This window comes from Empidonax traillii, unplaced genomic scaffold, assembly GCF_003031625.1.
Source record: "Empidonax traillii isolate 1590-97213 ecotype Southwest subspecies unplaced genomic scaffold, ASM303162v1 scaffold1946:size199562, whole genome shotgun sequence".
Classification (NCBI taxonomy): Eukaryota; Metazoa; Chordata; class Aves; order Passeriformes; family Tyrannidae; genus Empidonax; species Empidonax traillii.
In genome coordinates this window covers 165,545-190,234 of record NW_020957139.1, presented here as the reverse complement: position 1 = coordinate 190,234, position 24,690 = coordinate 165,545, and the positions used below count along the sequence as shown (strand labels likewise).

Sequence of the window (24,690 nt, the reverse complement as noted above, 5' to 3'; positions counted from 1 at the left end):
GGAGGGGCTGCCTGGGGAGGTGGCAGAGGCACCGTCCCCGGAGGTGTCCACGTGAACCACTGGATGTGGCACTCGGTGCTCTGGTCTAGTCGGTGACCTCTCAAAGCTGGGCTCCTCTTCCAACCCTGATTTCTCTTCCAACCTAAATGGCTTTGTGACCCCTCGGCCCCAGGGAGGGGAAGGAGGGGGAACGCCCACGGCAGTTGGATTCAGTAGTTTTTTTTATTTCTAGCATCCATACACGTACCGGGTTGAGTGATCTCCCGCCATGATTTTTAGAGCACACCGCACGACCACGCGCAAGCAGGGTGTTTTGATTTCATAAATTATGTCTTCTAGCCTTCACCAGACCCCAGCACAGCCGGCACGTCACTGCTAGGTGCGTAATTCTAATCAGCAAAGTTACAGGCAAGGTCTCCTGGTGGACACTGAAGCTATTTTTTGTTCTGGGCTACTCCTGCACGTGGCAGCTCCCCGGTGGGGAGGACGCGGCTGCCTCACCGCCATCCTCAGAACTTAGTTTTTCTCGTAGTAGAACCACTTGTCAACTGTGTAGGGCAGAAAAAAAAAAAAAAAGGAGCGGGGTTAGTCCTCTGTGAGCCACCTGGTTCTTAAGGAGTCACGTGGCACTCTGTGTGTGTGTCACCCCCAGCTCAGGGGCTTCTTCCCGCTCCTGCCAACAGCTCCACAGCACGGCAAACAGGTTCCTGCACAGCCCTGTTTACATGGATTTGTTTTCCCAAAGGAGTCACCCACGTTCAGGCTGCCCTTAGGAGCACCCATGACTCAGTTCAGGCAAGGACAGCAAGCCAGAGCTGGCTCAGCTGACCCTTTTCACCTGGGACTCCCAAGACACCCATTTTCCCACAGGTTTATTCCCCAGGAAGGGATTGGAAGTGACAGCCTGGCTCCTCTTCCTGCCACGCAGCGGTGGGCTCTCAACACCCTCCTTAGCTCGGCCCTTGGGCCTTGCCCTGGCTACAGCAATGTCCAGATTTCACTTGAGACCCCCGTTTTCCTCCTGATAATTCCTCTGAGGAAGCCCCAGTTCTGCATTGGGATGTACAGGCGGGTTTTGAGACTCACCTTCGGGTGGGATCGGGTTGGCAGCTTTGCCTGGCGGTGCCTGAAACAAGAAGGGTGTTTGTTACCAGAGAGCAGCTGCTGACCCAGGCTGCCCTTACACCCCGAGCTCCCCACACACCACTCAGGGCTGCACAAGTCTTCCCATGAGCACCATTTAAGATCCTGTGGCAGCCAGCGCTGATCAGCTGTTGAGGGAATAACTGAGCAGCATCCTGCCATCCCCGCAGCCTCCCCATTCCAGAGATGCCCCACGTGCCAGAGGTGCTCTGCTCCAAGCACAGGCTGCAGTGCCATCTGCTTCCCACCATGAGCAGTTACCACTCCAGCATCTCCACAGGTGCAGGCAGCTGCATTTTTCATAAACCTACAACGTGATGGGGGAGTAGAAGCGCAAAGCACTGGGAAAACTCTCCTCTGAAGAGCTTTTAACAACCAAAGCCAGAGAAGGATCCCTGGCTGGTGACACTCCCTCCACAAGGGCTGCGCTTCCAAAACCACGTAAATTAATTAGGATGCCACCAGAGGATACCAGCACTTTAAAAACAAAGGTGATGGTTTTTAAAAGTCTCTCGGAGGCTACAGAGAGTTTCTCGGGTTTCCAGTAATGTTTCCATACACCGAGGCAAGATTTGTATTTTGATTTTCCTGTCCCATTCCTCTAAGCCCTTTCAGGTTGCCAACAGAATTTCACAAGCCTACGGAGATGCAATTAATTCCCGAGGCTGGACAGGAGTACTACACAGGGAACACCAAGCTTTCCATCCCAAAGGATGCAAAGTCCCTGGTTGCAAGGCTCTGGGGAATCGCCCTCTCTTTTCTCAAAGAGAGACCTGCTTGTGAAGCTCTTGGAAGGCCAAATATTTATCCGCTCTCCGAACAGCTGACAGCCAAGCTGGTGGTTCAGAAGTTCAGCCCTTCACACAAACTCTGTTTGGGATTCCATCTCCCGGATGACTAATGGCAAGGAGAAGCCTCTGGAGGAACGCCTGGCTTGCTCCACCCCCCACCCCGTTTGACGGGGCACAGGTGCTGCGTTCAGTCACCCCAAAAATTCTGAGCATGCCATGAGCCATTCACACAGAGAGGGCGGTTCACACAGATTGTCCCATTTTTCCTGATGTTTGGACGCTCCAGTTTGTACTCACTGCATCCACAGTAGCTTTTGCACAGTCCTGGCCGCAGCAGAAGGGGCTGTCAGACACCGTCAGGTTCGTGCTAGAAGAGAGAGGGGCCTTGTGAGAACGTCCAAGCCCAGTCCCCACCCCGGGAGAATTAAATAATGGAATATTAAGGATTATTGTTAAAGCTGCCAGTTGGAGGCAGAAGGCCTAGAGGGGACAGCCAGCAGCTGACAGAGGGCATGGCACCACTCAGGAAAGGGAGTTCTGGGGTTGTTTGTCCAGGCAAAAAGAAAGGTGCACAGTACCCTGAGCATGCACCTACCAGTTGATCTCCCCCCCGTCGGTTTTCTTTGCTATTAAAGCTTTCCAGTGCTCGTGGGTGCCCTCGATGACGTTCACAGCAAAAGCCTGAGGGTGGAGATGAGAACAAACACCACGTTACGTGGCAGCACTAGACCATTTCCTCCAGACTGTCAGTCACAGGGAGCAGTATTTATAGGCTGATTGTAGATAGTTCTGACTGTGGAAGAGGCTGAAAGACACCTCCTCTGTCACTGGGCTGTTCAGGAAGAGCAGCAACCTCCCAGTGTGCCACAGCTGAAACAACCAGCATTTTACAAGGAGAATTGTTTTGCTTTCGAGATGGGAGGATACAACAAGGTCACCGAGCGAGCTGGAGGCCAAGAGAAACTGAACACAGATATTCCAGTCTCGGGCCAGTGCTGCTCCATCATAAAAGCACCTCCACCTCACTGCTCCTCCCACTCAGTTTGCCTCCAGCAGCTGCTGATCCAGACCTATCCAGGAGCTCTCCTCCACTCCAGACAAGTAATTCAGGCCAACAGGAAGAGACACGCAGCTAATCAAGCTCTGCAACTGCTTAAAAATGAATTTGTTTCCAAGCATATCAGCTTCTCTCCTTAAGAATGAGTAGTATATGCTCAAGCATTAGCCTGCCAGCTAGAGAAGGAAGCACATACAGTTCCTTGTTAGCACGAACACCAGCAATAAATATCCTGGTTTGATACCCTACAGAGCCAAGTAAAACACTGCAGAACACGTGTGAGGTTCTTTATCCCGATTTTCCTGTTCCCTTGATTCTGGCTGCACCCATCCTGAGGGGCAGCGGGACGTCCCAGCCCAACCAAGCTAATGCTGTGCTACAGCCAAAAGGGACAAGCCCTTTGTGACTTCTGTTTTCTTTCCCAGACAGTGCTGTGGAGGAGTTCCCCTCCTCTGCACCAAGTCTGGAGCTCTAGGAGTTGAGTTACCCCAGTAACCCCCTCCAGGCACACCAGGACAGGCAGCAGGAGTAGGGAGGGCACAGAAGCAAGATTTCACCCACTCAGGAGCAGCAGAGGATCTGATCCAACCCAGGGGATAGTGCTGCCAAGGCAGAGCCTTACTCAGAGGGCGTGAGGGAACATTTCACGCCCGAAGGAAGAAGTGCTTTAACTCCTGAGTTAAGTTTAACTTGCACCAGGTCGCAGTGGAACAAAGCCAGTGAGCAAGGGAAGCAGAGGGTGGTTGGTGTCAAGCTGCTTTTGCTCCAGAGCAGGAGCAAATAAACCTGTATTCCTGCAAGCTGGAAACAAGCAGAGTGGTAGGCTGGAAAAACCGCAGGATGACTGAAGCCAGCTATCAGCAGCTCCGTAAAAATCTGCTCTCTCACCCATCACTCACTCGTGTCCCCACACACCCTGAGCTCAGTGTGGACAGCGTGCCTTTGCAGGAAGACAGGTGATCCTACCTTGTCTTTAAATTCCCCGTTAAAAGCAAACTGGTTTTCTGGCTTTCCATCGGGTACTTTGTATCTTCTGAACCAGTCCACCGTGGCTTCTAAGTATCCAGGCTTCATCCTTCTGACATCATTGATATCTAGGTGAGGATTTTTGTTAGCCAGAAACAGTTAATACCTTTTTACTTAGCTCTACCCATTTGCTCTGAGCTGTTTCCCCCTTTCAGCCCCCTCCTCAAGCAGCCCTAAGGCTGTGCGTGTCTGCACAGGGAAGTCAGGGTTTCATCCTGACTGTCCCCAGGAGCATGGACACATTTAGCTGCGATCAGAGACCCGGAGGAGAGGCTGGACAGCCACACTCTGCTTCAGAATGCCAGGCTACGCAGGGGACTGGCAACACGTGGCAAACAGCAGTGAAATGTTTTGCTGTAGGCCTGATAACACTGTGTTCTGCTGCCCCTAAAGCTCCACACCTCATTAATCCCGTGCCACAGAAGGAGCAAGCCTGTGTCCTGGCTCTTGGAAGTCTCCCACAGGCTCTCCTGGGAGAAAGGGAAGCACTAATCCTGCTCCTTCCTCCTGTAACTCACCGTTATAGCTGTCTGCTTCTGGGTCTTCCACGTTGATAGCAATTATCTTCCAGTCTGTCTCTCCCTCATCAATCAGCGCCAGCGTGCCCAGCACCTTCACTCTGATGACTTCTCCCCGGGAGCAGACCTGCAAGGGCAAAAGACCTTGGTGTCCTTGCTGGTGTATCCAAGGAATGCACGACAGGAGGCCGTGCAAGAGCTCAGCAAACAGTGGGGTACCACAAAATTAGGTCTTGCTTATCAGCAGCTCATAAGCCCTGGCTCATCTCAACAACAACAATCTCCAGAGGCAGCCGAGGGAGAGATCACATCCTTAAGGTGGAGGAGGTAGGAAATGAATAATGTCTCTGGCTAATTGACTCTGGAGGCATTAATAGCACGTTTCAGAAGACAGTTACCCTTTAGAATGCATTACCTTGCTTCCAATTTCGCACACATCGATGGGATCGTTATCTCCACAGCAGCCAGTGTTTTCATCCTTGTGACCTGGGTCTTCCCACGTCTGAAAAAAACCAACATGAACAGTCAACCACACCTGCGACTAAGAACTTCCAAACAAAAAGCAGGTTTGTTTCAGGCGTGCAGTTGCCTGGAAGATACAGATGATGGCCCACTTCACACTTGCTTTCAGGACTGGTGGTTGGGCTACTTTTTCACTTGCCCCTGCTAAGTCTGAATCCCAGTTAAAAGATCTTATCTTGCCAAGGGTCAGCTGCTCCCTCCTACCGACAAATCTTTCAACAAAGCTTTTTTCAACAGCTTTCCAGACTTCCTCCTCTGTTCCACAGCTGCCTAAAGGTGAAGTTCACGTCTATAAAGAACACGCGTTGATTTGGCTGCCTGCCTGTTCCTCTCCCTATTCATTTCTTAACAGAAGTTTCCTGAACTCCAGATAGCAGTCCAGCAGAGATGGAAGACAGACAGGGTGTATTGTTTCCTTTTAATTAAACAATTAAAATGATAAGAATGCAGAGCCCCACACCCTGTGCTACCCAGTGTCCCATCTCACCCACAGTGGTCAGTGTAAACTGAAAGACAGGACTGCAGAAGGCATTTTGACTCCAAAAACAACAGATCCTGATCAGGAGCAAAATACCTCCATGCCCAGTTGCATCATAAGGGGCATCTACCTCCAAGGTGTTGAGATATAAAAAGAAGGAATGCCTTTCCCAAACCTCTGCATGCCAGGACAGGACTAGCACGGTAAAGACCTCGTGATGGATGGATCCAGAGTGTTCCAGGAAGCTGCAGTGACACCTGGGTGGTGCTGAAGGACCGTTCACAAGCACTACCACACACCTCTGTAAGGAAGTGTTAAGCTCCTGATGCATAAACAGCTTTGATCCCCTAGAGCAAAGGCTTCGAAAAATGCAACTCTGCACAAAGAAATGGGCTCCAGAATCCATCTGAGCAGAAAACAACTCGAGTTTGGCAGCCTGTGTTAAGTCACGTAGGGACAGCGCTCGGCACGCGCTGCTATCAAGACTAGAACTGCCAAATTCAGAGTGTTTCCCTGTGATCTGACACTGCCAGTTTATTTCTCTGAAGGAAACCCCAGCCTTGGAGAACATCAGGGGCAAACAGCCTTCCTCCAAGTCCCCCTTTATCTAGCAGTCCCCAGCCAGTTAAGAACACGTGTCCACATGTCCCTATCCGTCGGTCCCACCTTGCCAGTGGCTTCTGAGAAAGCACATCTGTGCAGTGGTGGGTGTTGGCAAGAAGAATCTTCCTGCAAGATTCAGCCTAAATCCTGTACCACTAGGATAAAACTCGAGCTCTTTGTGCTCCACCAGGCAGGAACTGAGTGCCTTGCATTGCCAGATGCACGGTGACAGCTTCCTTCGCCCAAGGACCTTCCAGCTACTGTCCAGCCAAGGAGAGGAGCAGCACAGCAGGCACCTCATTATCAGCAGCTGCTCATCCTCTGATGGCTCGTTTATAACATCAGCTAGAAGCCCAGCTCTTGGGATTTCTTGCTTAAAAAGACCCCTGCTCTCCTGACAGGTTCTCTCCGTTAGCAGGATTATATATCAGCTGCAAATGCCACGTTCCAGGTCAGACTCTTTGCTGACCTTTTTTGTTCCTTAATACAGTGGCAATAACAGGCATCCTCCCTCCTCCCCACCAGAATGGATGAGCCACTAGGATGGATCACAGTTACCTGAGGGATAGCACCGTAATTCCAGATGTAGCCCTTGTGGGGAAACACATTGGCTACGTAGCGCAGTTTTCCTTTCTTCACATCTTGCTTAATTGGGTTTAAGGGTTCCTTCGTTGCAATCTGAAAGAAAAGTTGCGTAAATCCCTCTGCTTTGCTCTCTATGAAAAAAAAACAAGTGGTTTTTTTTATTTTTTTTAATGGAACTGACAAGCCAAGAGACCAGGAGCTGACCCTGAAGCCAACAGCAGAAACTGGACAGCTCCGTTTTCCTGTTGCATATCCTGGGATATAGTTTTCAGCAGACTCCCCAAGCATCAGAATCACATGGGATTAAGAGACATAAAATGCTGCTTTAACCAGAGGCCACAGAGGAATACCCAGGCGAACTTCTGCAATCTCAGCCTCCGCACCAAACCTCTAGCATTGAGCAAGTACTGACAGGAGAAGTTAGAAACCACTCTGATTCTGGAGGTGGGATTGAGAAGGAGGGAATCAGCAAAGCCAAAGGTTAAGACTTAGTCAGCTCAAGCCCCTTTGCTAGGAACTGTAACGTAGTTACCTCCATTTTAGCATTTGTCCATCGAGGTACTTCCACAACCATGTTGAACACATTCTGAAGAAAGCAAAACACCAGTGAGTGGGAAGCAAGACCACACTTTAAATTAGGAAACACATAGCAGCCAGGTCCCATGAAACCCTAAGTCCTTTCCTGCGTTGTTTTTTTTTTTTTTTTTCCCACTAAGTCAAACATTATCACTCAAAGCTGAATCCCAGAAAAGACCCCAGCAAAGGCCAGACTGAGGTTACCCACACATTCTCCAGGTTACCCACACATTCTCCATCAGCTGCCACCTACAAACATTCCCATCACATTCCTAGGTTACAGAACAGCAGGTTAAATGAACTGAAGACAACTGCACACAAACTATCCTAGACACAACAAAATGAGCTTTGGGGCATATTTATTAAGTACAAAGTGCTTCATGTTCCAGCAAGGGTCGCTCTGGCTGTCTAGGAAAGATAAGACTGACAGGAACAAGCCACCTACTTAATAGTGTGGGTATCTATGTACTGCCCCGAATGACAGAGGACATCGCTCCCAAATATCTGTCAGGATGTAGGGAAGGATGCCCTCTCTCCAAGCTGACTCTCCTATAAAAGAAGACCTCGTTAGTGGCATGGTGTGAGGACAAAGGTGTGGGAGGAGAAATGCAGAACCACATTTTCTTGCAGTATTTAGTTTACAGGTGATGCTTGAAAACACCTCCTTGTTGATCCTGTTGGGCTGAGAGGCCTCTTGAGAGCTCATTGTCAGCCTCCTCTTCCAGAAAAGCTTTTCCACACCTGTACCTTAACATCTGCTGTTTTGAAGAGATGATGGCTTTTTAACAAAAGGTCAAACCTTGCTCCCTAACCTGGACAAAGGTTTCTAATCCCCACCTTAAGCCGTATTAGCACGGCAAAGTCCCTCAAACCTGAGCTTTGCGCCATAATTAGACCGATATTGTGCAACAAGCACTGCTGCATCACTGACTTTGCCCACACCCTGCCCCTAGCAGAGGTTTATTACACCGCCTTAATTGCAGGGGTCACTGCTCATCTGCATTTTGCAAAGAAGGTACGCCCTACTTTTACTCCTAACTCGAAGAAAGGAGCAAGGCAGTCGGATCAGGCTGGGCAGGGTGGGAAAAGGTGACGTGGAAAGGCTCTGCAGGCAAGGAAAGGTGACATGGAGCTGCATCTCTGTAAGGCTTGGAGTTCCAACCGACAGAGCTGCCTCGGCCTGAGACACTCAGCGAGCAGCCCAAGGTCGTTCCAAGGCATGCAGGTACAGATAAGACCAACACACCCCAGCCCCAGACCGGAAAAAACACCCTGCAATCCTCTCAGCGTCTTAGGAGTCCGAGGATAAAGATCAAGGAGCCCAGACAGAGTGAGACAACCTTTTGCTCCCAGCTGGGCTCCACAACAGGGCTGGCAACCCACCTGCTCAGTAATGAGTTAAACCTCAGAGCCACAGAGGGAGGCCTGATGTGATCAGCAACCATTGTGCAACTTCGGGGACTGCGACCTTCAGCGCCTGGGACTGTTTTCTCTGAATGACTTGGCACAGAGGTGCTGGCAGCAGCCCTGCGCGCCTCAGGGAACGCCAGTAGCTTGGTTTCCCCTGTTAAGCATTACCAGCCCACGGAAATCCTCCCCATCCCTGTGCCCGCTCCCCTGCTCCTTCCTCCCCTGCTCCGCAAGCATCCGCAAAGCACTGGATTATCCGGATTTGCCTCGTCTGAGTTACCTTCCAGACACCTGCACCGAAAACTGCTTCCCCACTCGGCCACAGGAACCGCTTCACCTCTGTCCTTGATGACCACAGGCCATCATTCCCTTCTGAGCAGGCAAAAGCCACCTCAGACTTCCCGGGGCACCTCAGGTAGCTCCATCACCTCTCACCTCAAGTAGCTCAATCGGCTGCTTTTTTTTTTTAGAGGTTCATCTCTCAGCTCTGAATATTCCTTTCCTTTCCCAGAACCACTCTACACTTCTGAATGACACCTCTGTCTAATGAACATTATTAGCTCATCCACTACATTTCTCAAGCTGAACAGCTTTTTAATATATATTAGAAGAAGAGATGAGCTGCAACAGCAAGGAACACAGTCAGAGAGCTCGAGGTAGCAGTGAATACGCATTCACAGAGAAAAATGAATCACAACCGTTTTGGCTTCCTGGAGCTGGGCTTTTTTGGTTCAGAGCAGCCTAATTTGACTCACAGCTGGCTGCTGGAGGGATGTGACAGCCCCACAGCACTGCACGGTGCAGGTTCTGAGAGGCACGAGGTCCCAGGAGATGCTAAACCAGGAATTCAACATCCTTACCCTCTGTTCAGTGTTGGATTATACTGCAGGCATGAAGTGGCTGCACTGCAGTCGAAGCCCAAGCCTGAAATACGCAGCACCCATAGGAGTGGATGCAGATATTACAGCTGAACAGAAAACCGCTTTTTTTAACCCAAACCCCCTTTATGGGTAAGCTCAAGCCAACCACTCACGTCTCAGATGCAAAAACGAGAATGAGATCATCCATTCTCTTCTCCTGGGTCGCTCCACCCGAGGCCAGGGCAGCAAGAAACCCACTCCCTGCACAGTCAGGCGATGCCTCCCTTAGGTGCTCCTGCAGTGTGGGGAGCTGGGACCCTCCCCTGGGTGTTCCACCCTGATCCCTGGGTGTTTCAGGATCCTCTGGATGTTTCAGGACCCCCTGGGTGTTTCGGTACCCACTGATCCCTGGGTGTTTCAGCACCCCCTGGATACTTCAGACCCCCAGTTCTCTGGGTGTTTCAAGATGCTCTGGGTATTTCAGGACCCCCTGGGAGTTCTAGGATCCCCTGATCTCCTGGGGTTTTTTCACCCAACACCTGAGTTTTTCAGGGCCCCCTGTTCCCTGGATGTTTCAGGACTCCCTGGATGTTTCAGGACCCCCCGGGTACTTCAGGACTCCCTGATCTCCTTGATTTTTCACGACCCCCGATGCCTGGATGTTTCAGGACCCGCTGATCCCTGGGTATTTCAGGACCCGCTGATCCACTGGGTATTTCAGCCCCCCCTGGGTATGTCAGGACCCCCCCTCTTCCCTGGGTGTTTCAGGACCCCCCTGGGTATTTCAGGACGACCTGGGCGTTCCGGGACCTCCTTGATCCCCTGGGCGTTTCGGGACCCCCCCCTTACCTTCCCGGCGTCCGCGTAGATGGGTATATCGTGGAAGGGGGAGATGTACCGCCCGGCGGCATCCTCTGCAAGGCAAAGGGAGAAGCGGGGAGGGGGGGGGGGGGGGGGGGGGGGGGGGGGGGGGGGGGGGGGGGGGGGGGGGGGGGGGGGGGGGGAGTGGAAAGGTGAGTGAGATGCTGAGCGACGCGCGGGCAGGACCCAACCGGGCGCGCAGGGGAGGGATGCGGGCGAGGCCGAAGGGGTGCCCGGCAGGCTCGCCCGCGGCCCGGCGGGGGCTGGGTGGGCGCGGCCGGCGGCACTCACTGAAGAAGAGCCGGTACTCGGCGCTGTGGGGCGCGGCGCGCTCCTCCACGCTGAACCCCGACATCGCTGCGGCCGCTCCGCGCCTGCGCCGCCCCCCGGCCCGCGCACTGCGCAGGCGCCGCCGGGCCGGCCGGGCCCGCCCCGCGCCACGCGGCGGGAACGGGATGGAGCGGGATGGGACGGGGATGGCATGGCACGGCACGGCACGGCGTGGCGTGGCCGTAACAGCGTGGATTGGGCTAGCGCGGCCACAGCAGCGTGGGGTGGCACGGGCCAGCGCGGCCGCAAGAGATCGGGGTGGCTTGGTCCACCGTGGCCGCAGCAGCGTGCTTTGGCACGGTCTGGCACGGCTGTGATAGCGGGGTAGGATCCAGCGTGGCGTGGATTGGTCCAGCGTGGCATGATTTGATCCAGCACAACACGGCCCGGTCCAGCCAGCCCGCCGTGGCTCGGTCCGGACTGGGACGGCCACAACGCTGTGGTATGGCGTGGTGCAGCATGGCCGTGATGGTGCGGCTTGGGCCAGCACAGCCTGGCGTGGGCCACCAGAGGCCTGCACGGTTCTCTCCAAGCATGGCACAGGACAGCCTGTTCTCCCTCCCTGCTCCCTGCTCCCTGCCTGGAGCCACTCCGTGGCCCCATGGCTGGACTGGAGCTGTGTGAAGGGGGTGCTGACAGAGCACAGGGTACCAGGGGCCTCAGGTGGGGCCCGCAGGACGGTGCTGTGGAGAGACAGCGGAGGAGCCAAGGCAGGGACATGGCATCGGTGGGACGTGCCTTTATTTCGGTGACCTGTGGCCCATGAGGGGCCAAATCCCTTCTGCCCATCCCACGAGCCCCCAGTCCGGAGGCCGCTCAGCCGTCCCAGGCAGGGGCCCTGGCACGGCGTGGGGCCAGCGGGCCCGACTCGGAGGCGGGGGGCGAGTCGCTGGTCGGGGCCCGCGTGAAGACGCGGTTGCGAGCGCCCAGGAAGGTCCCGTGGCTGTGGCTCCGGGGGGTGCAGGGCCCGCAGCGGCGGCACCGGAGCGAGCACAGGGGGCTCCTGAAGACCTCCTGGAAGCCCCGTCGGAAGTTCTCGTTGAAGTAACCGTAGATGATGGGGTTGGCGCTGCTGTTGAAGAAGGCCAGCCAGTGGGCGAAGGGGTACACGTAGACAGTGACCAGGCGGAGCTGGCCCTCGTTCAGCTGCCCGTAGTCGATCAGCAGCATCAGCGTCCAGAGGGGCAGCCAGGAGACGGTGAAGAAGAGGGCCACGATGATGAGCATGTTGATGACCTTGGCCTTCCTGCGGGAGATCCTCCTCCCCTCCGGCTCCTCCTGGCCACGGGCAGGCGCCACCGACTTGAAGAGCTTGAAGGCGATGCGGGCGTACATGACGACGATGAGGGCGAGCGGGGCCACGTAGATGTGGGAGAAGAGGACGGCGGTGTAGATCCTCCGCATCCCCGTCTCGGGCCAGGCCTCCCAGCAGGAGTAGAGAGGGTAGGAGTTGTTGTAGGTGTCCACCATGAAGTGGTGCTCCTCCCTGGTGACGGTCAGGGTGATGGCAGCGGGGCACATGATGAGCAGGGCCAGCACCCAGATGATGGCGATGGTCAGCAGGGCTTTCCTCAGCGTCAGCTTCTGCCGGAATGGGTGGACGATGCAGCGAAATCTGTGGGAGGGCAGATGGCAGTGGCTTTGGGCAGCTGCTGGGACATGCCTGGGGAAGGAGGGTGGCTGGGACCCGGGGGTGTAAAGGGAGGGTGAGGTGGGTTGCTCTTTACATAACTCTTTTGGGGGTAGGGGTAGGTTGGGGTAGTCTCCAGCTTTGGCGTTTGGGAAGGACAGCTTGCTGGAATGCCCCATGGACAGCTTAGTGGTCCTCACGGAGAGCTGGGACACGCTCCTGCCATCCCCAGGAGCTTTCCCACGATGGAAACCACACAGGACACCTGAACCTGCTGGAGACAGTTGGTCCCCACATTCCCACGTTCCCATGCCAACGTACCTCTCCACGGCGATGGCCACCAGTGTGAACACGGAGGCAGAGACGGACATGCCCTGCACCAGGCCGCTCATTTTGCACATGGTGTTGTCAAAGGGCCAACCTGTGAGGGGACACCATGAAGGCTGTAGGTGCTTTTGGCTTGGCCAGATGCCTTTAGATGTCCCCATCGACTGTGTTGTTGCTGGGGGATGCTAAACCCTGCTCCTAAAGGGGAGCTCATATGGACATTATCCAAACAGCACAGATGCTTGGAGAAAAAAAAAAAAAAAAAAAAAAAAAAAAAAAAAAAAAAAAAAAAAAAAAAAAAAAAAAAATTGTTAAAAAAAAGATGCATATTACACTCTTAGAAACTCAGGGAAGATGGTGGCTGCCATTTCTCCTATCCTTATCTAGGGCTTGAGCTGTTGTCACGGGGTCCTACCTTGGGATCCTCGATAAGAAGGACTTTCATCTTGTTTCTTGACCCCAGTGCCAAGGCAATAAACATATCCCGCCCCATAGTCAATAAATATAAACTCTGCCCTGTGGCCCAGCTGCCACTGTGGCTGAACTCTGACAAATGTCACCCCTTATCTTTGGAAAGGTCAACAGGCACAGCTGAGCCATCACTGAAGAAGATGGATGGAGGAAGAAGAGAGTTTTTTGTCAGGGTTGCTTGATGAAGAAGGGCTGAACTTTAAATAAATATTCAAAGGCAGCATTAAGGTTATTTTGCCAAAAATGGTCAAAACCTCAAATAATAGTAAAAAAAAGGATGTTTTCCCCCTAAAATAGTAGCTCTAAATGAAATTACACCTTTCCTCAGGTGTGTTTGAATGGCTACCACCTGCCCTCCTCATCCTCACCAAAAACACCACCCCAGGGCTCGGCCTTGTGCATGGGGGGGGGGCAGATGGTGAATGGGTGATGTTCCTTCCCCCCCTACACACTTTCTCCCCCTGTCTTGTGTCTCTCCCCTCCGCTGCCCACTCACCTGTGATGAGGTTGTCCACCAAGGTGGTGGGCATGCAGAAGATGCCCACCAGCAGGTCGCTGATGGCCAGGTTGAGGAGGAACATGTTGGTGACCGTCCGCATCTGGCGGTTCTTCACCACCACGAAGCACACCAGGATGTTGCCGACCACGCACATGAGGAAGATGAAGGTGTAGGCCAGGATGAACATGAGGGCCACGGGGGAGGAATGCTGGTAGTAGGCCAGGAAGGTGTAGTTCTCCCTCAGGAGGTGGCTGTAGCTTGCAGTGCCATTTGGCCACCAGGTGCCACTGGAAGGGCCTGGGGGAGGGAAGGCAGGAAAATGAAGCTGGGAGAGGGTAAAGCAATTATTCCCTTCATTTCTTAATGCCCTCAGAGGTGGGGTTTCATGTTTATTCCAATGCCCAGCCTGGCTGGGGCATGTTCTGCCTGGATCATCTCAGTGCCCCAGCAAGTTGCGCAGCTCAGGGTACTGCAGCACATCAGCTGAATCATAATTTTACATCATTAGTTTTTTTAATCATTCTTATTTATATAACTCTAATTCCTCATTATTAGAACAGCCCAGAATGCATCCTGATCACATGGGCTTTTTTTTTTTTCCAGGGATAAAGCAAGGAAATAAATCCACATCTTGACATTTCAGTGCTCTGGCCTTATGGGAAGCTGTATCCATGTGGCGGCTGGCCTGGGAGCATCCCTGCCCCCGGGTGGCTGCTGCTGCTTCTCCTTGTGCTTCCAAGGTTTACAGTTTGAGATTCCCAAAAATCATATTCTCCCTGGCAAGCCTGCAGTACCTGAGGGAGAGGGACTGGGGCGGAGGAAACCTTGCCCTCAGTTTAACATACAAAGCAACAACAATATGACTCTGATCATTATCTGGGAGCTTCTGACGGAGTGGGGGATGGAATTTTGTCACTAGGGATTTGACAGCGAGCAGGGCTGGGCAGCTCCCACCCTCGGGTTTCCCCAGCCTTACGCAGGCAGGGGGACGCGGGAGGATGCCGGGAGCACCTGCAGTGGTGACGGGACTGCCTCCAGGAAAACCCAACCTGCAATTCTAAGGCAAGAAAAGGCACATTTTAGCTCTAAGGCTCAGCCTAACTGCCTGCAGGTCAGCCCTGCTCTGAGAAAGCCCCGCAAAGCCGCTGCGTGATGGGCAGCTGGAGCATCCCCCCCCCCCCCCCCATCCCTGTGCCGGTGCCGGCACTCAGCTCGCCAGCCGAGGTGCTTTTCCCAGCCACCGGGACTGCCGGGTTCTCCAAGGCTCCTGAACGCAGGAAAGCCCCCTCCAGCCCCTATGACCCTGCCCGGGGTGCAGGATTTGGGCAACACGTTTCCAGCGGGGCTTTAGGAAGGTGCTGGGCGGCTTTGCAGCTCAGGGACACAGGGGAAGGAGCCTCTGGGAGAGGCAAGAAAGCAGCGGGACTGGGGGCAAGATTCTCCAGCCAGTCGGCATCAGATGCACCCACATGAACCAGCTTCGTTAGCAGGAGCGATAGCAAAGACTGGAACGAGATTGCCCCAAATGTGCGATATTAACCCCAAAACTTTGCTGGACTAAACCTTTTTCGGGCTGCAGTGCAGCACTAGCGTGAAGTGGGTGTCCTATGGAATTAGAGGCGATTTTAAGAGCGAGGTGGAAGATGGGGAAAGGAAAATAAGGGGTGGCTGAGCACTCGGGGTTGGTGCTGGATGAATGGGTGGATGGATGAATGGGTGAATGAATGGATGGATGGATGGATGGATGGATGGATGGATGGATGGATGGATCGATGGATGGATGGATGGATGGATGCAGGCATCCTAAATTCAGTGCTGACATCTAGGACGCGGTGACAAGGGGATGGGGGGACCGGGCGGGGGGCGAGGGACCGCCTGCCTCCCTGCCCGGCTGTGGGGAACAACCGCAGGGAAAGACTAGGTTGATGGAATAGGGGGCTGGGGACGGGGCGGACGGCTTTTGTGGGGGGATAAAATAAAACAAGCCGGGTCTTGGTACTCACCTCCGCCGGCCCGACCCGGCTCCGGGGGCTGCATCGCTGGCCGCCGGGGGTGGGGGGCAGTTTTGCCCCGGTCCCTCCCCCGGTTCCCCGCGCCCGGTCCCGAGCCCCGGTGCCGCTGCCGCGGAGCCGCTGCCGCGGAGCCGCCGCGCCGCTTGCGGCTGCTCGGGCTGCAGCCGAGAAGGGGAGGGGGCGGCGGGGGGACAGCCTCCCATCGCCATGGATACCACCGGGGGACCCGCACGCAGCCCCCCACGGATGAGCCAGCGCGGGGGCGGGCGGCCCACGGGGGCCAGGAGAGAGAGGGAGCAGGTTTGCTCCCTTGGGAAGGATCGGGGTCTGCGTCCCCCTCGCTGCCTCCGAGGTCCCCACACTGATGCAGGCAGCTGATGGCCCGTGTCCCCAGAAGCGGAAAACATGCCAGGAGCCACAGTGCGGGTGGGGAGGACACCCCTCCGTCACCCCGTGCAGTCGGGAAAAGCAACACGATCTTTAGGGATGATGGTCCTGACTCCAAGCTGCTCCATCATTCCCAACCTCAACAATCCGTCTCTTACCATGGTCTTTGACCAAAAGTTTGGCAAGTCTAGAAGTCAAATATTTACAGGATTAACCAGTCCTGGCTGGACACACTCCACTGGGAAGTGTTTGTCCCTTAAAAAAAAAAAAAAAACACCAACAAAACAAACAAACCAAAGGAGCAAAACAGGGAGATGTTTAAACAAACCATTTTGAGATAACACCTGTGGTTTCTCCCAGGAATTTGTGTTTTTCTTTTTTGCAGGCAGCTGCTGTGGCGCGGGTGCGCTTGGCAGTGGCCTCCCTGCCACCGAGGAGCCGCTCTCTCCGGTACATTTCTTCCTGGGAGAGAAAATAGCACTTCTTGAGGACTCACAGCACCCAGGAGGTGGCTGCACACACCTGGGGACTGGTTTGCTCCGAGTTCCACGGTGAAAAAAAGAAAAATAGGAAGGAAAAAAAAAAAAGAATCCTTGGAAAACCAAGGATTTTGCCAGGGAAATACTGCTCAGGTCTGTGCAAAATCCAGCCACGAGCTGCAGTGAGCAGCTGTGGAGATGTGCAAAGGGGCTTCAAGACTGATGATTCAAATTTAAGCAGACACAACCCCTCCCCGGTGTAACAGGAAAGCGTTTAATCAGGCACTTGGCACACCGAGATGTCGGCAATTCCAGGGGGAACCTCAGGGGTGTTCCCCACCATCCCGGCTGCTCCCCATCACCGCCCAGGCAGGAAAGATGAAGCCAAACATCCAACTTCCCCCCCACCCCGGCTTTACCCAAACCTCACACCACACGCACTGCAGCTCCTCTGCATCTCCCCAAACGCACAAGCGGGAGATTCCCTGGCTCGGGAGCTGGCAGAGCCGTCCCTTCAGGGAGGAGCCCCGCTGCTTGCTTTTAGTTAAGGAAAACCGAGGGACTGGCTGCCTCGCCGCGGGTTTGGGACAGGAATAGGGGCGTAGCAGGGACTGACCTAAGCCAAACCACTCTCGTGGGCAGTCGCCCCTCGGGACAGCTCGCCCGGGCACCCCGAGACCCTGTCAGGCTTCGGGGACGGGCTCCTCTGGTGACAGCAGCAGATCGAAGGGGACGAGGGGCCGGACCAGCAGACGCACCTCGGGGCCCACGGGGTTGTCCCGCAGGTTGAGGCTCCGCAGCGATGCCATGGACGCCAACTTCTCCGTCGGCACCTCTGCAAAGAAAGTGCGCAGCTGAGAACCCATCCCGCCGCCTCCCGCCGGGGAATTGGGAAGGGAGGAGCAGGGAAAAGCACCTCTTGATGGACAGCCTGGAGCTCAACCTGCTCCCGCCGCTCTGCAGGCTTTGATCAGAACAGAAATACAACAAAATCCTAAATTATGTGTCTACTCAAGCAAATGGTTATCGGGTTAGGCTTGATGATCTCAGAGGCCTTTTCCAACGCTCCCGTCATTCTGTGAAATGTCTTGGCAAGAACACCGTGATATCCGATGTGGACACCGCCCTCCAGTTCTCCCAGTCCTAATAAACCCCCTGCTGGGGCGCTAAACTGGGATTCAAAGACTTATTCCCCGATTTTATTCCCAGTGTTGCAATGCCCAGGAGCCCTCACCAGGCTAACAGGGGAGCACGTCATCTTTGCCCTCGTTGGACAGGCTGCCAAATGGCTCTTGGCCACCAACAGGCACCCTCCTATTTTGCAATTTCCGCGAATTCGGATGTTTTCCTTTAGAAAAACATTACATTTACAAACTCAACATCGAGAAAAGGTGCAGGTCTCCTGGGTGGTTCCGAAGTGAATCCACCGAGGGCAGAGGAATGAGAGGAATGATGCAATAATCTGACCATTTAGCTCATTCGAAGGTGATAGGGTTTTTTTTGTTCCAAATCGCAATATTTTGGGCTTGCCTGATTCACCAAAACCAATTTCTTTTTAATTTGGCCACCAAAAGGCTAACAGCCTTTTATATCCCAGCTCCCGTTTCTTCTGCCAACACCCAGAGCAGACCTGTGGTGTTGTAATTATAGCTGGATGATTATGTGATTTTTAGACCATGAAACTTATTTTACTCTGGGAAAAGGCTCAAACACTTCGATGCCTTTGTTTTTTTCCCCTCGTTCTCCTCCAGGAAACAGTGCTATTTGCCATACATGTATTCCTTAGCAGCTCATCTCTCATCAGGCAGAGCTTCACATGATTGTTTTTAATAACTCTTCTTTGTGGTGGATTTTTTCTCCTGTATCGTTTTGCTTTTTTTTTCCCCCCCCAGAGGCACAAAACCGATGTTCTTTTTTCATAGATCTTCCTGTTTAATCATCTTCTAAGTCTGTGCAGTGTGATAAAGTTAAAAGTGCTTACCCCCACTTGGTTTGAATTTAGGGAGTTAAGGAAATTATTTTAGGGGCTAAGCCTTGCCCTGGGTGGAAACAGCCGAGCTCTGCACCTTAATTCCAGGTGAGGAGTGGTGACTCACCCCGGCATGAAGGGACAGGCAGAGCACACAGTGCAGCCTGTAGCTGTAGGGTTGTGCCATGGGAGCCCCAAATTCCTCTGTAAACAACCCAAAATATCTGTTGCTGGCTTCCCAGTAGATAAGGCGCTTGTGTTTGAGCCTGAATTATTTATGCTGGCTTCGCCAGTCAAGCGAGAAAAAAGGGGCAAAAAAAGGCTGTTCCTGATTAGAGCAGAATGTGACGAGTGACAAACCCAGTTCCATCAGATGAAAGGGATGCTGAGGGACTGGGAGGCATCTGAGGAGGTGGATATGAAAGGGCTGTGAGGCGTCTGAAGAGCTGGTGATGGACACTAACAGCCAGCTATGGCTGCAAATTGAAAGGGGAAGGACCCTGCTCAGCTCAGAGCTGCTTCCCTGTCACCTTTTGGCATCACCCACATCCTGTGGTGGCACGAGCTCCTCCCAGGCTCGTCCAAACCTGCTGGTGGAGACCCCACTCACCGGCACCTCTGTGGTTGTTAACAAAAATGCCTTTTCCATTCCATTATCTCACATCAAGAGTGATGATAGAACCACGCAACCATGGAGTGGTGTGGGTTGGAAAGGACCTTAAAGATTGTTTCATTCCACCCCCTGCCATGGGCAGGGACACCTTCCTCTATCCCAGGTTGCTCCAAGCCCCATCCAACCTGGCCTTGGACACTTCCAGGGATCCAGGGGCAGCCACAGCTTCTCTGGGCAACCTGTGCCAGGGCCTCCCCACCCTCACAGGGGAGAATTTCTTCCTAATATCCAAACCAAACCTACTCTCTTTCAGTTTAAAACCACTCCCCCTTGTCCCATCACTACATGTCCTCAGGAGGACAAAATTAACCCCAGTTGCCCCCAGCAGTGACCTCCCCAGCCTTGGCAGCAGCCTCAACATCATCTCTCTTGAGCTATTAATCAGAGAATAAGGGAAAGAGAAGCTGAAGCTCCAGGCATCCAAACATCCCCATGGATCTGGGAGCTTAAACCCCTGATTTGATATAAGTCTAATTATCAGGGAAAGAGTTAAAAGCACTGACAGTAATATATACATAATTACAGTCCGGGTTTAAGAGCTTATTGAGATGAAAAGGCCAGGTTGTGGCACTGAATGTCTGCTTTCACAGAGCCCACAGGCTCCAAGCAGGCAGTAATTATTCTCTTTATACTCTTGTTTCCCTTTGGCTGGAAAACAGCACCTACAGCCTCCAGTTCAATATGTCTTAGTAGGTCACTCAGCCCCTTTTTCAGAAGGTGATTTTAAATCGGGTTTGCAGCTCTGGATTGAGTTCCTCCAGCATCTCTGGGAGGGCAGGGGAGGACCAGCACTGGCACAGCACCACCAACCAGGTGATCTGCAACCTTTCACTGATGGAGAAAGTCACGGTCCTACCCCAGCATCCTCCTAAAGAGAGCTGGAGAGGGGCTTTGGGTGAGGGTAGGGAGTGACAGGTTAAGGAGGAATAACTTCACGCTGACAGGGGGGTGTTTAGATGACATATTAAGCAGAAATTCTTCCCTGTGAGGATGGTGAGATTGCCCAGAGAAGCTGATGGATATTTCTGTGTGCTGAAATCCTATTTGGCTGTTAAGGAAAACCCAAATTTGTGCCAGTTAAATTCAAGGTGATGGACTCTCCTTAACGCTCCCTCCTCTATTGTGTCAGGCTAGCATGGGAGGAGAAGGTATTCTCTGTACAGATATTTATATTTATACTTATATATATATATAAATACAAGCTCAAAGATAAAGTATAAACCCATATTAGTATGTAAAAATGCACATATATAGAGATATATAGATATAAACACAAACTCATGTGTAGGTGGACCTGGAAGGTATTTGGGAAGGATTGGCAGAAGCAATGTGATTACCCAGACTCTCCTTTCCTTGGAAAAATGGGCCAAAGCCCCCTGGCTTTGTAGCCTCTACCTTTTCCTTTTCCAGAAAATATGTAAAATAAGATAACCTCCCCTCTTTCTGCAGCCAGACAGCATTGTGAGCACTACTAAGATATTCCCCTAAAATGTTTTACCTTGAAATTGTTAAACTTTACCCCTTTTTTTTTATTATTTTTCCCCCAAGTCTGACACCAGCAGCCAAGGGGAGCCTGGTTTCTCTGGCTCCCATGGAAGCGATATTTAACGTGCAGCGTTTCTGCAGGCACAGCCGGGGAGCAGCTGATGTGATTCTGTTAATGAAACTCGTGTTGCAGGGAGCATCTTTCCCAGCAGCAGCTGAAGCAATCCCAGATAAAACAGCAGAGCTGAGTGGACTCGATATTCGCGCCTCCCCGGGGATCCGTGTGGGCTGTGGGATGCTCCAGCCTGGGCTCTTTGAAAGCTGCCTCCTACATAAATCCCCTTTTATCTGAGCACAACAGCTGCCCCCTTTGCCCGGCTTTTGGGGACTCCGAAGGCTTCAGCTTTGAACACGAAAGATTTTCCTGCCACTGCGGGGTTGAGGGATGAGCGGCTCTCGCCATTCCTTTAATTTCATTTTCAGGGCATTTTGCAGTGTTGCGGCTCCTCCTTGCCCCGGGGGAACGTTCAGGTGGGCTTGTTCCCTTGCAGCGAACATCCCAGCCCAGCGCCCCCGGGGCTGGGCTCTGTACTCACATCTCTTTTTTTAAAGAAATCTGGTGATTCTGAGTCAGCCCAGCTGGAGGTGCCTTTTAAGAGCCGTATCCCAGCGCGGTGAATGAGGCAACTTGAATGGGGTTTGATTCCCCCAGCCCCTGCCAACGCCTTCTCCCCGGGCGTGCAGTGAAAACATCGGAAAGGCAAAGTGGCTACGAGGGTTCTGGCTATTTAGCATCTCTCCCGCACCCCTGCGCCCTCACCTCAGGCGGGAAAAGGCCCTCCTCACCTGCAATCTCGTTCTCTTCCAGGTCGATGGTCTCCAGGGAAGGGACAGTGGCCAGGGGCTCGGGGAAGCGCCGGAACCTGTTTCGAGAGAGGTTGATGGCCCGGAGATGCAGCAGGGAGGTGATTTCCTCGGGCAGGCGGTGCAGGTAGTTGCCTGCCAGGTTGAGCTCTGTGAAGAGGGAAGAGAGGCTGTGGGGAAATAATTCGTTCATTTACAGCCTCTGTTCTCCTTGGGCCGCCAGGTCTGGCAGTCGGTTTCCAACTGCAGAAATGGGAATGTTTTGCTATTTCCCGTGGTATGCCATTGTACTTTTTGCCTGCTGGGAATGCCACTTTGAGGACTGATGTTTTTCTTGGCTTCCTCAGGCTTTGCTAATGAAGCCTGTGCTGCATTATGCAAGCAGAGGATGTAAAAAATGAGGGATATTTCCTAGTAAAGTCAGTGCAATTACCTCCCCCAATGGACACTTGTCATGGCTTAAGGATGGTTCTCTATCTTCATGTGCCTGAAAGCCTCCTGAGGAATAAACAGAACGGGGGAAGAAATGTACTTATGTGTGAAAAATAACTCTGTAGAGTTCACCCTTCTGTGATATTTCCCCAGAAATGAGCCCCTGTGGGGTCAGGAGCAGCACTGCTGCACCAAAATCCATAAGCCATGGGAACAGAACCTAAACCCCACTGTCCCAGCGCCCTTCTCCGGTGACACAGGGCTTTCTGCTCTATAAATACCCACAGGAGCTGCCCTGCCCCTGCTAATACCTGGTATTTATAGGTCCTGCCTTATTCAGGCTGTCCCCAGCCCTGAGGCATCTCTACCCAGCAACAGCCCTGCTGAGACCTGGCGTGTTCATCATCGCCAGAGTGATTTTTTCACTGGTGGAGCAAAGCCCTTGCTGGGAAACCAAACTTTTTTTTCCCTTTAGGGCTTGTTGTGCTGTCTAGCGAGTGAAAATTATTTCCCTTGCTCGACATGTTTCCTTTTCCTAGCCCAGAGGAGCTCCAGCTCCACAACAAGAGAAAACCTCCCCAGACACACACCACAGAGCCAGTTGTGTGGCACATTCTGCAAGTGAAATAATTGATTTTATAAGCTGCCAGAGCAAGCCCAGTGCGGTTTCCAGTGTTCAGTACCGTGGTACTGGATGCTCTGAGTGTTTGAATGGCCGTGTTTTGGTGGATTAGCTTCTGGCTGCTTTCGCTGGGCTCCCCAGGGATGTGTCCTCATGGCACTGATGATCATCCCCATTTCCGGCGGTGATTAACTCTCACTGATAGCTCGCGAAGGGGACTAATTCACCAACATGCCTTCAGCAGCCTGGAATGCCCCATCTCAGCTATCCCCCGTTATCCCCAGGCTGCCTTTACTGTCCTCTTCCATCCCCAGTCCCGTCCTTGGAGGGAGCTGGAGAATGATGGATGACCCCCACAGCAGCCCGGCCACTGCTGAAAGGTGTCAGAACACGGGTTTGGGAGGGTGGGTGTAAGCAAAACCAGTGCCCTCTTCCTGCAGAGGGGTGGGAACCACTAGGAAAAATGTTTTTTTGGGAGTCTGAGTAAGTCTGCTTGGAATGAGGTGTGAGCGCAGAGGAGTGAAAACTGGGGAGGGGAGACTCCCGGGTGCGGTGCCCCTGGGGGCTCTTTGAGGGCGCCGGGGTTGTGGAAATGGCTGTCCCTCACCTCTCAGCTGGCTAAAGGTGGTGACAAATCGGCTGGTGATGGACTTGAGCTCGTTGTTCGCCAGGGAGATGCGATGGATCCCCTCGGTGACGCTTCTCATGGCTTTGTAGATTCCGACGGGGAAGGTCATCAGCTTGCAGTTGGCCAGATCTGCCCTCGGAGAGAACCCAGGCACCTCGTAAAGCACCCAGCCGGGATGGAGCCCTGGTTCCACCTGGTTTTCCACCCCTTATTCCTCCATTTGCCCATCTGAGTGCTGTTCCCTGCGTACTCCATTACAGGGATATTTGCAGCCACTTCAGCAAGCACCGGGAGTTTGATCCCATCAGGAATGCCAGGGCTGTTCTGCCTTAGGCGTTCGACCCTAAATCCCCAGCCAGCCTGTCCACGTCTAATAACTTCAGTCATCCCTCTTCCCTGTGTCCCTAAATCCCTGGGGATGCTGGAGCAGGGCAGAGATGCAGCCTCCACCACCGATGGGGATGGAGCAGGGCTTTCCATGGGCATGCTCCTGGCTGGTGATGGGTGCTTGTCCCATAGCAAGCAGCCAGGAAGGGAAGAGGGTTTAGTTGTGCCTCTCACCTCTTGGCGATCTTGTTTTGCTATGAGTTGTTTCTGCTTCCCTTTCTGGGAGATGCCGGGGATGGAAACCTCGAATCCCGGCCCCGTGATGCTCAACCCGGACTCCGCTTCCTCCCCCTCCCCAAAGCCACGAGCTCGGTCCTCCCACGCTTCCCTCGCTCGGGAGGATGCGGAGGGGCCGAGTGATGAAGCTCCAGCTCCCGGCGCGTACGCTGGTTTATATCCCAGCACCGGGAATCCAGCAGGAATTAAAATGAGCAGCTTTCATCCCTCTCCTTTGATGAACAACTCCCGGCACTCGGATATTAGCTGGAAACGAGGGGCGAAATTGCCGGAAAGCACAAATCTGACAAGGCAACGTGGCGAAACCCCTGCTCCTGCCATCGCCTGCAAGGAGGGACTGTCCCACCGAGGCATGTCCCGTGGGATTACTGGCCCTGTCTGGGAACCTGCTCTAACTCTGGGGGGCTGAGAGCCCTTTCGGGGAGCCTTTCCCTCCTCCGGAGCCGCAGGTGCAGCGCCCGTGGGGAATGCCGACAGCTTTTTTTAGACTGTCGCAGCAAAAAATAGAGCCCTGCTCACGGATACCCGATCCTCCTCCGGGCCCCGAGCGGGAGCCGAGACGGAGCTCGGGGCTTACCCAGGGAATCCGTTTTGTTCTCCACCGTGTCGTTCACCTTCCTGGCCACACGGGCCACCGCCTCGCCCATCCTCTTCTGCATGTGGGCACCCGGTCCCGCCGGGAACGCGCGCCGGGCGGGGGGATCCACGGCTGGAGGAGGAAACCGGCCACTCCGGCCTCTCGGGGAAGGGATGCTAAAAATAACCCGCGGGATCAGTGTTCCCAGGGGAGGGAGGGAGAGAGGCTGTGCAGGGGCTGGCATGTCCCTC

At 53.6% G+C, this 24,690-nt stretch overlaps 3 protein-coding genes across 4 annotated transcripts; all 3 read right to left on the bottom strand.

The window, feature by feature from the left end:
- Positions 1-205: 205 nt before the first annotated feature.
- Positions 206-10,817, bottom strand: PPA1 (pyrophosphatase (inorganic) 1). The gene is made up of 11 exons (XM_027909102.1): positions 10,722-10,817; positions 10,419-10,483; positions 7,256-7,309; positions 6,697-6,816; positions 4,951-5,037; positions 4,536-4,662; positions 3,958-4,085; positions 2,530-2,615; positions 2,232-2,301; positions 1,087-1,126; positions 206-548 (listed from the first exon to the last, which is right to left on the bottom strand). Exons 1-11 carry the CDS (start codon positions 10,783-10,785, stop codon positions 517-519), a joined length of 873 nt encoding a protein of 290 aa, XP_027764903.1. The 5' UTR covers positions 10,786-10,817; the 3' UTR covers positions 206-516.
- A 666-nt stretch (positions 10,818-11,483) lies between these two features.
- On the bottom strand, positions 11,484-15,781 carry NPFFR1 (neuropeptide FF receptor 1). The gene is made up of 4 exons (XM_027909101.1): positions 15,691-15,781; positions 13,685-13,984; positions 12,712-12,811; positions 11,484-12,375 (listed from the first exon to the last, which is right to left on the bottom strand). The coding sequence occupies exons 1-4, from the start codon at positions 15,722-15,724 to the stop codon at positions 11,577-11,579; spliced, it is 1,233 nt and encodes a 410-aa protein (XP_027764902.1). The 5' UTR covers positions 15,725-15,781; the 3' UTR covers positions 11,484-11,576.
- Positions 15,782-16,948: 1,167 nt separating this feature from the next.
- Positions 16,949-24,535, bottom strand: LRRC20 (leucine rich repeat containing 20). 2 transcript variants are annotated; one of them, XM_027909116.1, is made up of 4 exons: positions 24,440-24,535; positions 23,218-23,367; positions 21,539-21,706; positions 16,949-17,419 (listed from the first exon to the last, which is right to left on the bottom strand). In XM_027909116.1, the coding sequence occupies exons 1-4, from the start codon at positions 24,519-24,521 to the stop codon at positions 17,106-17,108; spliced, it is 714 nt and encodes a 237-aa protein (XP_027764917.1). In that variant the 5' UTR covers positions 24,522-24,535; the 3' UTR covers positions 16,949-17,105. The 2 variants fall into 2 exon arrangements, with proteins under 2 accessions (XP_027764917.1, XP_027764918.1); XM_027909117.1 differs by having other exon boundaries at positions 17,128-17,400.
- Between the last annotated feature and the right edge of the window lie 155 nt (positions 24,536-24,690).

Excerpts from the sequence above, each read along its gene's own strand:
- PPA1 (XM_027909102.1), bottom strand. The coding sequence starts at position 10,785 with ATGTCGGGGTTCAGCGTGGAGGAGCGCGCCGCGCCCCACAGCGCCGAG. Across the intron at positions 2,616-3,957 it reads ACGGGGAATTTAAAGACAAG|GCTTTTGCTGTGAACGTCAT; the intron begins GTAGGATCACCT and ends CTCCACCCTCAG. Across the intron at positions 549-1,086 it reads CAACCCGATCCCACCCGAAG|TTGACAAGTGGTTCTACTAC; the intron begins GTGAGTCTCAAA and ends TGCCCTACACAG.
- NPFFR1 (XM_027909101.1), bottom strand. The coding sequence starts at position 15,724 with ATGCAGCCCCCGGAGCCGGGTCGGGCCGGCGGAG. Across the intron at positions 13,985-15,690 it reads GCCGGGTCGGGCCGGCGGAG|GCCCTTCCAGTGGCACCTGG; the intron begins GTGAGTACCAAG and ends TCCCTCCCCCAG. Across the intron at positions 12,812-13,684 it reads GGTGGACAACCTCATCACAG|GTTGGCCCTTTGACAACACC; the intron begins GTGAGTGGGCAG and ends GTCCCCTCACAG.
- LRRC20 (XM_027909116.1), bottom strand. The coding sequence starts at position 24,521 with ATGCAGAAGAGGATGGGCGAGGCGGTGGCCCGTGTGGCCAGGAAGGTG. Across the intron at positions 21,707-23,217 it reads CACCTTTAGCCAGCTGAGAG|AGCTCAACCTGGCAGGCAAC; the intron begins GTGAGGGACAGC and ends CCCTCTTCACAG. Across the intron at positions 17,420-21,538 it reads GGAAGAGAACGAGATTGCAG|CTGCGCACTTTCTTTGCAGA; the intron begins GTGAGGAGGGCC and ends ATGGGTTCTCAG.